Source organism: Chelonoidis abingdonii, chromosome 3 (genome assembly GCF_003597395.2).
Source record: "Chelonoidis abingdonii isolate Lonesome George chromosome 3, CheloAbing_2.0, whole genome shotgun sequence".
Lineage (NCBI taxonomy): Eukaryota > Metazoa > Chordata > Testudines > Testudinidae > Chelonoidis > Chelonoidis abingdonii.
This window is the reverse complement of record NC_133771.1, coordinates 146,669,761-146,683,877: the sequence shown is the minus strand read 5'-3', so window position 1 is coordinate 146,683,877 and position 14,117 is coordinate 146,669,761. Positions and strand designations below refer to the sequence as shown.

At 48.5% G+C, this 14,117-nt stretch overlaps 1 protein-coding gene across 1 annotated transcript in view; it reads right to left on the bottom strand.

Annotated features, from left to right (window-relative positions):
• Positions 1–14,117, bottom strand: part of CATSPERE (catsper channel auxiliary subunit epsilon) — a 109,857-nt gene that overhangs the window by 58,955 nt on the left and 36,785 nt on the right. The window contains exons 8-10 of the mRNA XM_075063479.1: positions 13,688–13,794; positions 3,108–3,636; positions 1,553–2,027 (exon numbers count right to left, since the gene is read on the bottom strand). Coding sequence (XP_074919580.1) covers positions 1,553–2,027; positions 3,108–3,636; positions 13,688–13,794 — 1,111 coding nt within the window. The remainder of the gene's footprint in view (positions 1–1,552; positions 2,028–3,107; positions 3,637–13,687; positions 13,795–14,117) is intronic.

The following is a 14,117-nucleotide window of genomic DNA, read 5'->3' as shown; positions in this document are numbered from 1 at the left end:
AGCAGACTGGTGTATCTGACTCAACAAAGCAGGGGTCTGGAGGCCCAAACTGGCAGAGAAAATGGGTTCAGAGGTAGTCTCAATGTATCAGATGATAGTCCAGAGGGAGTTTCTGTGACTGAACCTGTCACAGGCCCCTTCTGGAATTTCATGGGAGTAATGTTTTTGCCATAAGGCTAAACTGACCATTCAGATGAACAAGGCCAGAAGACCGGTTTCCACTAAGGCAGAGATGTTCCAGAGGACCATAAGATATGAGATGTTTCAAGAGCCAAGGAGAACTCAGAAAAGAGTCATCAAAGGAATAAGCACAGGTCTAGGAAAAAAGGATGAACAGATCCAGAGCCCATGAAATTGTGCAAGTTGAACAGTCTAGGGCCTCCCAGGGACCAAGGGACCTTATTATAGAGCTCATGTGCCACAGGGGATTGCAACAAGGAAAATGTTGAAGCCTAACTTACTCCAGTAAATGTCCTGACATGGAAGGCTCACTGCAATGGCAAATGGAGATAAGATGCAATGTGCCTCCTTGGCACCGAATATCACAGATTCCTTCACAGCACAAGAAGTGTAAGGGCTTGAATACACAGATCTCAGCACCAAAGGGCACAAAGTTGGGACATCACCCACACCAGTTTCCTTCTACACTTAGGAACTACTAAATACACAGCCAGCTTTGGCACTGTGCTTCCTCACCTTCCCCAATGCCAAGTGAGTATGGTGAAGGTCAAGTCAGAGTCATAACTCCTGTACTTTTTCTCTCTTCCACTGTTCAGAAGACAAAGTCTAGGCACCAGAAAGTCATTCTGTTCAACCTCTGGGCCTTCTTAGTAGAGCTCAATGCAGAGGAAGCCTTAGCTCCAACTTTTTATAATCTGGTTTTGACAGAAATAGTCAAGGGCTTCTCTACACCAATTTTACTAGGCACAGGTGATTACTTAAGGCAAATATAGCTATGATGTCAAGGTGCCTTTCAGTGTGAATGCAGCCAGACACTCAGCACCACACCTACTCAGGTTGGCCTTAAATTCTTCAACAGTAAGAATTTAAGGCAGCACTCTCATCTCTAGACCTTTGGGGAATGGTGAAAAAGACATGCAGCTTCTGCCTGTATTGTGCCTCACACTAATAAGGTGGGGAAATGATGGAAAAATTTGTAAAAGATACTGTTAAGTCCTTGTTTGTAGGGAATCAGAAGGAACTGAGGGGTGGTTGCAGTCCTTTATATACTTTTAGTCATGAGGGAGATGCATGTATTGCCCCAATAGATACTGTTGGCTAGAAGATTTCAAGTTTCCCTATTTACGGCATGCAACTCTCAAGAATGGGTATCCATGTGGCAATACTTGAAGGGCAAAATTTTGTTAACTATAATTTAAATATGCCTATTCATCTAAAAATGGTAGATTTCAGTCCTTCTGAATCAATTAATTTAATCAAATACATAATTGCTATAATCATCTAGAAAAGAGATGTCTTCAGGGATCCCCTTATTTCTAAAGTTGCTGTCTTACACCCTAATTATTATGTATTCAAATGTAATATACTTAACCAATAACCAGTTGGTGAATAGTGCTCCCTTGAGATACTTCCGATAGTTTCTGATTTAACCCAGCTACCATAACAAATCCATTAATTGTGTTGTTTTTATAGCTATAATAGACCATTTCCTTGTTCCACATCAGCATAGATGGTGATGCTGAATATACAAATTCCATTAGCATAAAACCCTGGGGAGGAGCATTTAAGGAAAAGTCTCTTAGGACCCACAAATCTCGGTCTTCATTATAAGCTGACAGATAAAACACCCTGGAGGAGCTGCACCCAACGCAGGCCATCAGCAAAGAAACTTCAGATGGGCGTGAGTCATAGCAAACAGTGCCTATAGATAAAGAAGCAGTCACTGGCAAATCTAGAACCTTCTTTAGGGTTGTTGTATCTGTTATTTTAATAAACACATTGCCATCATATCCTAGATATTGTTCAGTTGGTGTCCATATTGCTACTGTACTTAATTTTCTTCCACTCTGTAAAAAAATAAAAATAAAAATTGAACAAAGCTATTAGATAAATAGTAACCTTAAGACACTGTACAAACTATTCCCTCTCAAGCTTTGTATAAATGACACCAGTATCTCCATTAAAAAGTAAAAAAGATTTTCAGCTGATGTAATTAGCCTAGCTCCACTAGAGTCAAGTTTCTGTTATAGACTGGGAAGTAGGTGGTCTGCCTAGTAGCCAGAACAGAAGTCATGTCTAGTGGGCAGAGCAGGCATCCAGCTTGGGGAATGAAGCCAAGGGTCAGCACCAGAGTCAACTGCCAGTTACCAGAGCAAGGGGTCAAGCCAGAGTCAGAACCAGGAATTGAAGCTGAGGGTCAGAGACCAAATGCCAGAGCCATGGGTCAAAGCAGAGTGAGGGTCTGAAGTTAGAGCTGAGATCAGAGCCAAAAGTGGTAACTGACAATTGGAGGTAAGACATAAAGGCAGGAACCAGAGGAGAGGCAAGGAGCAAGCACAGTGCAGGAGTATGGTGTAAACAGGAGCAAAAGCAGGGGTCAGGCAGTAGCCAGGAGTAGAGCAGGAAAAGGGATGGGTGCTGGAGGCAGGCACAAGCAGGGGCCAAAGCAGCCGCAACAGGAAATCACTTTGTTGCTCAGACAAACTTCCTGTGCCTCCTTCTGGCTTAAATAGCATGGTTGGACCAATTGGTGGAGCTGGGTGATCCCCCAATTTTAGTGCCTTGGTTGAGGCTATAGTCCTACTAGTTTCTTGGCCCATCAGATTTCAGAAGACATTAGGTGGAGACCAGCAGGCAGCTGCTGTCTGGGGACTCCTAGGCCTGGGTTCATAGACCTGGGACATCATATTCACAAACTTAAGTCCTCATCCTGGAACTAGTTCCATGTGGGTACTCCTCTGGACCCATGTAGAGCCAACTGTAGCATTAGGTACTTATTTTTAAATGATCTGAAAATTAATTTGTTGCACTCAGTGCACTTCTAATTCCAAACCTAGTATTATATCAGGGGACAATGGATTAATCCCCAGGCCTAGTGAAGCACTTTCATATTTCAAAATGTCAAACAAGAATTGTGTGTGACTCACCTGTACTGGATATTCAGATGAACACCAAAGTCTTGACTGTATTCCAGTTATTCCTGTTTCTGGTAGATTGTATTCAGATCCAAGTTTAAAAAACCGATTGGACTCTCTTTTGTAAACTGTCCCCGTTATTAAAAATAAGATTCCATCATCAGTTAAAACAATATCAGTTACTTTATGACTTAAGTCAAAGCCCAAAATGTGTGCTGGAGCTTTGATTTCTTTATATGTTATGAATCCATCATTTGTATGGAAAGTTCCAAATTCTGACAACAAAAGTGCAGTTGTTGGAAAACAGGCAGACCACTCAATGTAAGGCTCACTACCAGCTGGAGAACAGAGGGAATTGTCATTTACATTGTTAGGAAATGGCTCTTCAGGCCTGGAAATGATAAAGGGACTATCTAGAACAAAACAATCCTGGAAAGCTATTGCCTTTCCATGGATATTAGTTATGATGTCATCTAACACTGCAGGTACATTAATTTTCCAGAATCTGAAAATGGAAGAAATGACAGATAAATTGGCAAGAATTAAATTTTAGATCAGATTCATTAAGAAAAATAATTCCTGACAAATTTCAGCGTTTGTAGCAACTCCAAAACAATTTATTTCCCATTTCCTTTTAACAATTTCTGTAAACCTTTAACATTTTTCAAGTCACAATATTCTCAGGCACACCCTACAGTCACAGTGTTCAGCACATATGCCAGCAGCTGTTAGAGTAGTGGTACTGTTGTTACTATAAATAAGCTGTGCACTCCTGATCACAATCATTTCTATTTGTAGGGACATACAACTTTTTCAAATTGTTTCCTGCTATTCCTCCATTCTCACCAAATGTAAAATAAAATTGGGGGTGGGGGAAGAGACCAAAATCTGCCTTCAGTGCGACTTTAACCTGCAACAGCAGCCAGGCCTCTAATGTTCAGTGTCTCAGTAAATGCTGGAAATCATAGATTATTAGGGCTGGAAGGGACCTCAGGAGATCATCTAGTCCAACCCCCTGCTCAAAGAAGGACTAATCCCCAACTAAATCCCCAAATAGCCCCCTCAAGGATTGAGCTCACAACCCTGGGTTTAGTAGGCCAATGCTTATCCCATACATCTCTGAAGGTCTCACATAAATGGGCAAGAAATGTACATTCTCTGGAGCTAGGAGCACAAGCACTGGTTATGACATCATGGATTATTGTGACAACAGCAGATAAAGCCATTATTATAGTCACTTTTGCCATGAACAGTAAAAGCTACATTACTTAAAATGAGTTTCCTAACTTTAGGTGACACTGATGACACTAGTGGATGAAAAAGGTATGTTATTAATATCAGGATATGAATTATTTGGTCACAAATTCACTTGGGTCAATGTTTAGCTAGTGGTAGAGGTATCCAAACTTCCACAACTCTATAAAAATAGGGCTGTTTTAATAATGGAGCTGAGATAGTTGAATATGAGAAAAAATAGCCAAATTTTGTCTTTAGATATACACATGCAACTGCTATTGATTTCAATGCAAATTGTATGCATGTATTCAAAGGCAAAATTTGGTCCATAGGGAAGAATAATAATGAAGTAATAAAACTTTCTATGTGGGCATGCATCAGCATTATTGGAGAAACAAATCCTATTACTCTATATGATGAGCGATCTTGTTTTTCCACTCTCTTTTATTTGGTTCTTCATACTACTGTCAAATAGAGAAAGGAGAATTTAAAAATAAGAGAGAAAATAGATATTAAAACTCACTTCACCGTAACAGCAATTTACTAAAACTGCCATAATTTATAAAAGGATTTTATCCAATTTGCCAAAAATGCTTCCATTCCTTTGGTTAAGTGCAAATATTAGAGAAAGCCTTTATCTGCCGATAAATTTCTTTGATATAATGATGTGTTGCTATATTGCCACCTAGTGATGAAATAGATGAGATCTAGTTGAAAAAGATGTTTGACAGAGATGACAGTAGGCCAAATTCAATCTCTAACCCAAATGTAACAGTGATGTAAACAGTGGTGTATGTTTCTTTTGAGTGTAAACTGGTTAGAAAAAGGCAGTAAGATGAAAATTAGTGCAACTTGTTTTAATACGTATTCAGAGTATGTAAAAACAACTGCAAATTAAAAGTCAAAGGGACAGATGGGACGCATGTTTCAGGAATGCAGCTAACAAAATAACCCATTACACTTTAATCTAAGACAGAATCAGTCTCAATACTCCTGGGGCCAAATCTAGCCCTGTGTTAAGCCTGTGTAATTCCCACTAACTTCAATGAGCATTTGTGCAGGGCAGAATGTTGTTACCGCAGAGTACCAAATTGATTGAAAACACACTTGCTTGGCACATCCACTGAATTAAAAAAAAAAAAAAAAAAAAAATCAGTGCAAGTTATTCTTCACCACATATCTATTTTCTGATCAGCTCACACCAAGGTATAAATTATATTATCATTTACATGCCTGCTGAATTTGGCCCTTAGTGTTTCTGTTATATATTACATAGTTTTGTAAATACTATAGCATTAGTCATTAAAATTAATATGTTGCCAGAAGATGGAGCAAACAGTGAAGAAAGTAGAGAAAAAGACAGTTACTCACCTTTGTAACTGTTGTTCTTCGAGATGTGTTGCTCATATCCATTCCAATTAGGTATGCGCGCACCATGTGCACGATCGTCGGAAGATTTTAACTCTAGTAACACTCAGTGAGTGGGCTGAGGCGAACCCTGAAGTGGCGCCCTTATGGCGCCAGATATATGCCCCTGCCGACCCAGAGCCCCCTCAGTTTTTTCTTGCCTGCTACTCAGACAGAGGGGAAGGAGGGTGGGTTTGGAATGGATATGAGCAACACATCTTGAAGAACAACAGTTACAAAGGTGAGTAAAAGACGGTTACTCACCTTGTAACTGTTGTTCTTCGAGATGTGTTGCTCATATCCATTCCAAGTAGGTGTGCACGCACCGCGTGCACGTTCGTCGGAAGAATTTTCCCCTAGCAACACCCCGGGTACGGCAGGGCGCCCCCTGGCGTGGGCGCTTGCGGCAACCGGATATATGCCCCTGCCGACCCGTCCGCTCCTCAGTTCCTTCTGGGCACGTCCGACAGTGGGGAAGGAGGAGGGGTGTGGATGGATATGACAACAACATCTCGAAGATACAACAGTTACAAGGGATAACCGTCTTCTTCCTACTTCGAGTGCTTACTCATAATTCCATTCAAGTAAGGTGAACCCAAGCCCTTACCTAGTGTGGGGGTCGGAGTTCGAGACTGCCGAATGCAAAACAGCCAACCCAACAGCTCATCGTCCCTGGATGCTGCACCAAGGCGTAATGCAGAGAAGGTGTGTACCGAGGACCACGTAGCGCATCGGCATAATGTCGTGGATAGGAGACACTTGAAGCGTAGATAAGGCAATAACAGAGGCCTAGCTCGCTGGAAGTGTGCAGTCACGCCCCACCGGAAGACCGCGTGGGGCCAAATCGTAGGCTGACCGTAAGCATGGCGTTAACCAGGACGAACTTGATTTGGAGAATGAGAACAAGGGTGACCTTTTCCATCCTGTGCCAAGAGTAACAACAGATAGTTGAGGCACGTGCTGCGGAGAGGGGTCTGGTGCGGTCCATGTAGAATGACAGCAGGCTCTATGAACCACGAGATACGTGAGTTGTTAGGCTCTGCTCACTCTACGGAGATGGCGTGAGGTTTAGGATAAAAGGGACGCGGAGGAATTGTCCTGGTAAGGTGAAAGGGGAAGACCAAAGTTCGAGGAAGGGAAGGCAGGATGCGGGCGCAGCTGTCACGGTTGTCTCTGTGAGAATATCGTGTTAGGTGGGTCCATCGACAAGAGCGCCGAAGCTCCCGAGACTCTCCTGGGCCGTGGTAGATTGGACACAAGAACACTACCACCTTCCACGAAGAATACAGGAAGAGCGGTTGCAACGAGGTTCGAAGGGAGGGGCCATTAGCCTGGAGAGATAGACCAGATTGAGGCCCGCAAGGAGGGGGCCGGGGCGCGGAACCTGGGGACGACGGCCTCCAGGCCCTTGAGGAACGTTGAGACTATAGGGTGAGAGAAGACAGTGGAGGGCCTTCTCTGGATGGAATGTCGAAATGGAGCTAGGTGTCACCGGCGGCATGCGGAAGAAAAGCCGCGAGGCCTCCTCTGTTGGAGGGCCTAATGGTGTGCCAAAATACATGGATAGAGGAAGCCCTCGTGTAGCGTTTACATTTCTGTTCTGACATCCAGCAGGAGTAACTCTCTTCCCACTTTGCATGTAATTGCACTGGTTACAGGTTCCTTGCTTTCCCAGAGTAACCTGCTGCCTGAGTTAGAGGCAGCGCAGTTCTGAGCAGCTCACCAGCCAGGAACACGCGTCAGGTGGAGGATTGGAGGTCGGGATGGAGAAGCCTGCCATGGTCCGGATATCAGTCCGGATGGGGCGGCAGGAGACTGGTTGGCTATTGATATCGCCCAGCGTGGCCTCCCAGCCATGGTACACCATGCTCCGGGACCTGAACTTATCTCGAGCCTTGTACTGCGCAGCTTCACAGGTACTTGCGCACCTAGCGGAAAACGGTTGGCGCTTATAGGAGGAGGGTCCGACCCAGGCAGGAGGAAGGCGTCCGAGATCGAAACCCGGGGCGAGACCGCGAAAGGAGCAGAACCAATGTGCACCTTTCCGGTTGCTGCGTGAGGTGAAGATGTCTCTGGGGAACCCCCACCTTCCGGACAGCAGAGAATGGGCTGATGCCGGGCGGAGGACCACTCGTGGGCTAGACAAAGGACCTGCCTGACGGTGGATCCGCTAACTCGTTATTTGGACATCCTGAAGGAAGGGGCCGCCATCCACGGGAGTGGGCGTATACAAAACTCCCATAGCCTGGATCGTCCTCTTGACACAGAGGTGAGTAGAACGGGTCCCTCCCTGTATGTTTAGATAGTGGCATCACGGTGGTGTTGTCCGTGTCACTAAGACGCAACGGCTGCAGGGTGACGAATAAAGGCCTGACAGGCGAGGACGTACCGCTCGTAGCTCCCGAATGTTATAATGATAGGAGCGACAGCTCCTGAGAGAACCAAGAGGCCTTTGTCCGCTTGATCCACATGTGAGCTCCCCAACCCAGAGAGAGGCGTCTTTTGCGGATATGGCGGTTGCCTGGGGGAACGGCTGCCCGCACACCAGGAGGGGGTCATGCCACCAGTGAGAGATTGCCAATTATGGTCTGTGAGAGTGTGCGACTTGTCATGCTGTCCCTCCGTGGGTGCGTAAACGGAGGCCAAACCAAATTGTTGAAAAGGGGCAGAAGACGGGACTTGGCGTTCTTAGGCTGACGAAAGGTGAGGCCGCCATGTGACCAGTAGCAGGCTGAGATCGACCCGGGCCGAGGTCGTGGGAAAGGCGAGTAGGCTCCTCTATCGCAGCGGACTATCGCCCTGAACCGGCTGGGTGGAAGTGACTGTCGCTGAAGCGTGGAGTCCACGACAGACCAATGATTTCTATCTCATGATGATGGACGAGATGGACTTGTCGAAATTGATTAATAGGCCGAGCGTATCGAATAGTTCCCTTCCACTAGGATGCTGCGCTGGCAACCGAGCCTCGGAAACCACGGACGAGGCCTCAGTACGTCCAGGTAATGGAAGACACATATGCCTTGCCGACGGAGGAAGCGGCCACTACTGCCATACATTTCGTAAGACCCGGCGGGGCAGAAGGAAGGCCGAAGGCAGGGACTGTGAATTGGAAGTGGCGGCCGCACCACAAGTGGAGAAAGCGTCTGTGTGGTGGAGATAGAAACATGAAGTACGCGTCCTTCATGTCAAGAGCAGTGAACCAGTCTCCCGGTCCAGGAACGGGATGATAGACCCCAAGGACACCATGCGCGAATCTTAACTTCCTTACGAGGCGTTGAGTCCGGCGGAGGTTCCAGGATGGGTCGGAGACTCCTTGCTTGGAGATTTAAAAATAGCGGGAGTAAAACCCTTCTGCCTCTGAGATCTTGAGGCACCTCTCTATTGCTCTGAATTTCGAGAAGCATGGACCCCTGGTCAGGAGCTCGTGAGGAGGGGTCCTGAAGAGGACGGGGGAGGGTGGTTGGAGGGAGGAGGCGAATAAACTGGAGATGGATACCAACTCACCATGCGCAAAACCCAACGGTCCGAAGTTAGTCGGTCCACGCCGGTAGGAGGGAGAAGGCGGTTGGAAAAAAGTAAAAGAGTCCGGGGAAGACCTGGTGCTCGCTCTCAGTGCTGCACCTTCTCAAAAGTTTGTTTCGGTCTCCGGCGGTGGTTTGGCGGAACCTTATTTTGTCCCCCTTGGAACAGACTGACGCGTCGGATTCACACGGGCCTAGTCGTCTGTCTAAACGCTAACGGGAGACGTTGGTCGGGGGGTAGCGGGCGACTGTGAGTTGTGCCCGAAGGGTCGTCGTTGGTCTGCGGCGTTGTGCATGTCAGATACGCATTATGATGTGTTGTCTTTCAGGCTTTGGAGTCGTGGGTCCGTCTTATCTGAGAAGAGGCCCTGCCTTTCCAATGAGGTCTGGGATTGTGTGTTGCTGTTCTGGTGGCAATCTGACACCTGCAACCATGAAATCCTCCTCATTGTGACCCCTGCCGTGACGGTCCGAGCCGCTGAAGTCTGCGGCGTCGAGAGAGCCTGCAAGGAGGTTCTGGAGATCTTCTTTCCTTCTCAAGAGGCTCTGGACTCAGGGCGGGAGCCTTAGAGGTAACCAGCTCAGTAAATTCTGCCATGGGAGTGCCAGGTGTTAAAATTTACCTATGAGCAGCTGGCCTGTGGTTGGCGACCCGAAGTTAGGACCCCCTACGGAGTATAACTTCGCGGTCCGGTAAGTCCATTCCGTTTTTTGCTCCGCGATTTTTGGGCGGGGGCTGGCTGGCCATGTGGGCTCCCTTCTCGTTTGACGGATTGTACGACCAGAGAGCATGGAGGAGGTAGGGTGTAGAGGTACTCGTTACCTTTTAGCGTCAAAGTTACTATTGTAACTTCCTCTCCACACCCCTGGCGTTGCGGGATATGGACGCCGGAGCTGCCTATATCGTGTCCGCTCTGGCCTGGAGAGCGTTTATGAAAGGCAAGAAACCCGTTCAGAGGCATTCGCAGAACAGAATGCCACGACAGGTCCCACTCCTCGGCGGCCGGAGGCTCTTCCACTTGTAGTTTTAATGGACTCAACGGCTACACGCCGCGAGAGAAGGTCCTGGTGCAGGCCCGAAGCGTCGATGGGGGGCCCGACGTTGAAGGTGCCCGCCGAGCCGCCTCGTCCGGTGAGGAGGAGGAGAGGTCTGAACCACGGTTCTCCTGAGTAGTTCTTGTCTCCAGATAAGGGGGGCCATTCTGGGGCTGGCTCAAAGGGTCCTGGTCGCGAGTTGGACTCTGTTCGTCATCACGTCGGGTGAGTGTACGTGACAGGGCCTCCGGCACTCGACGGGCGGCAGATGCAGACCGGGCCAGCGTGGTGGGATCGCCTTGGGCTTGGTGGTAGGCCCAAGGCGTCCAGAAGGACCACTGCTGCGGCTGTTCCAGACCTTGGTGTTCCGCCACATCCCCATAGAGGGCGCTGTCCGGGCGAGACGAACCCGAGGGATGTCTCGACGGCCAAGGTGGAGGGGATAGACCATGAATCCGGTACCGGGTGTCGGGTTGTGTCAGCGAACGGTGCCGGGAGTCGTACTGGTGCCGAGACCGGGACCGGGACCTGCGACCAGCACGGTGCCGGGCGGTCGACCAGGATCTAGAGTAGTGACGGTAAGAAGGGCTCCGTTGACGGCGGTGCCGGGAGGTAGACTGTCGCGTTGAGGAGCGGTCCGGTGATCTGGACTGGTGCCGCGAGTACGACCTGCGCCGAGAGTGGGATCGGTGCCGGGACTGCGAGCGGCGTCGTGAAAGAGATCGGCGGTGTGAGTGGGAGCGGTGCCGTGACCTTGATCGTGATCGGCGCTTGTCCGCTGCTCCGAGGGACAGTGGCCTAAGCATCGCTGGCTTCCCTGCCGACGAGAGAACCCGCACCGGCTTTGCCGGGGGTTGAGGTAGGGAAGGCTCAGTGAAGGCTATAAGTTCCCTCGCCGACGCAAAGGTCTCCGGCGTAGTGGAAACGGTGAGCTCGACCAGGGCATCCGCCGGGGAGCTGTCTTGCACCGGACTCGACGGCTCTTGCCTGGCCAGAGTCGACGGTGCTGGGATAACCGGTGCCGCGGGCAGATGACAGTGCCGGCCGGCACGGTTTCCCATGCTCAGACTGCGGTGCTGTAGCTGCAGCCGCAGGAGCCTTCAACTTCTTCGCCTTCGGTGAAAGGGAGCGGTGCCGGGCTAGCTTCTGCGCCGGAGACTGATGGTGACGCGGTGTTCTGGTGGTACCGGTCGTCTCCAGCGCCGATGAAGAACTTCTGCCCGGTGCGGACTGTGGTGCGCTCGGTGCCGGAGCTGCAGGGGTCAGCGCCGCTTCCATAAGGAGCTGTTCTAAGCGCGAGTCCCGCTCCTTTTTTGTCCTGGGCTTAAACGACTTACAAATACGGCACTTGTCAGTGAGATGGGATTCCCCCAAGCACTTTAGGCAACGATCATGGGGGTCTCCCGTTGGCATCGGCCGATGGCAGGCCGAGCACTGTTTGAAGCCGGGAGAGCCAGGCATGAGCCCGGGTCCAGGGAGGGATGAGGAGGATTAAACCTCAGCCCTCAACTATATACAAAAACTAATCTAACTACTAGAACTAACAACTATGAATTAACACTAACTACAAAATTAACTATCAACTAGAGATGAGAAACGGGTGAAACGCTAGGGAAGTGGAGGTCAGCTAAGCCGCACTCCACTGTTCCAACGACCGACACGGGCGGTAAGAAGGAACTGAGGAGCGGACGGGTCGGCAGGGGCATATATGCGGTGCTGCAAGGGCGCCACGCCAGGGGGAGCCTGCCGACCCGCCGGGTGTTGCTAGGGGAAAATTCTTCTGACGAACGTGCACGCGGCGTGCGCACACCTACTTGGAATGGATATGAGCAAGCACTCGAAGAACCACCATCTTTTCTTCTTCGAGTGCTTGCTCATATCGATTCCAGTTAGGTGACTCCCAAGCCTTACCTAGGCGGTAGGGTTGGAGTGAGATGTCGCGGAGTGAAGGACCGCTGAACCAAATGCCGCATCACCCCTGGACTGCTGCACTATCGCACAGTGGGAGGCGAAGGTTTGTACTGATGACCAAGTTGCTGCCCTACAGATCTCCTGTATGAATACATGAGCCAGGAAGCCGGAGGATGAAGCCTGAGCCCCAGTTGAGTGGGCAGTAAAATGCATAGTCGGGGCACCAGCCAAGTCATAGCACGCCTGGATACATGATATAATCCAGGACGAGATACGCTGCATGGAGACTGGGAGGCCCTTCATCCAGTCTGCCACCACCACAAACAGCTGTGACGTCTTTCTGAAAGGTTTTGTTCCCTCGATGTAAAAGGTGAGGGACCTGCGAATGTCTAGGGAGTGCAGCTGTTGTTCCCGACGAGAAGCGTGCTGCTTCAGATAGAAGACCGGAAGGAAGATGTCTTGGTTGACATGGAAGGCAGACACCGCCTTAGGAAGGAAGGCGGGGTGTGGTCGCAGCTGTACCTTGTCCTTATGAAACACAGTATACGGTGGGTCCGACGTGAGGGCTCGAAGCTCCGACACGTTGCTATCACCTCGGCAAGACACAAGGAAAGCTGTTTTCCAGGAAAGGTACAGGAGCGAGCAAGTGGCCATTGGCTCGAACAGGACACCCATGAGTCTGGAAAGGACCAGGTTGAGGTCCCACGTAGGGGCTGGATGCCGAATATGCGGGTACAGACATTCCAATCCCTTGAGGAACCTGCTGACCATAGGATTGGAGAAGACCGAGCACTCATTTTCGCCCGGGTGGAAGGCTGAAATCGCTGCTAGGTGCACTCTGATGAATGAAACTGCTAGGCCCTGCTGTTTCAAGGACAAGAGGTAGTCTAAGATGGCAGGCACTGATGCCTCCAGAGGGGTAGTACTGCTCAGAGCACACTAGCAGGAGAAGCGCTTCCACTTGGCCAGATACATGGACCTAGTAGAGGGCTTTCTGCTACCCAAGAGAACCTGCTGCACCGAGCGGGAGCAATGCAGCTCAGATTGAGTTAGACATGCAGCATCCATGCTGTGAGATGGAGGGATTGTAGGTCTGGATGACACAGTCGGCCGTGCTCCTAGGTGATCAGGTCTGGCCACAGCGGGAGAGGAATTGGTGTGGTCACCAACAGGTCGAGGAGTGTGGTGTACCAATGCTGCCTGGGCCACGCTGGGGCAATTCGTATTAAGTGGGCCTTGTCCCTTCGCAATTTGAGAAGGACCTTGTGGACTAATGGGAATGGAGGAAAGGCATAAAACAGATGGTCCTTCCATGGTATCAGGAAAGCGTCCGACAGTATTCATTACCAAATAAACCGAGCGTTTTGTAAGATGCTTACATTATAATATATCTACATAGCTATAAATGTGCAATCATATGGGTGTGTGAAAAATCATTTTAAATGGAATTCTGTTCAGAAAAAGTTAAATGAAATACAGTACCCCAACTCTGGAAATGCAGTGGCAAAGTATTTGGTATTTCTAAAATAGGTCTGAACAACAGGTTCCTGTCCCAAATTCCAAAACTGCTTGCTAAGTGTCTTAGAATTCTGTTTAAGTAAAATAAAGGCTGTTAGTTATCATACATTTTTATGTCAATATAGTTTAAGGCTGTATATGAGAAATCTCAGGTTTAAAATACTCTTTAAATAACATTCTAAAGTATACTTCCAAATAAGGGTGCATTGTTAAACACATTTACACATTTTATCCACACTAGAATACAGTATATTTGGAACCAAAATTAACTTTCTTTGCAATATTTCCTAAAGTATATACAGCAAGGAATTAAAAAAATATCACACAGAAATCTAATAAAAGTTTATGGAAAATAATGAAAATTTGATGTTCTTCTCCAAATTCAAGTACTTCA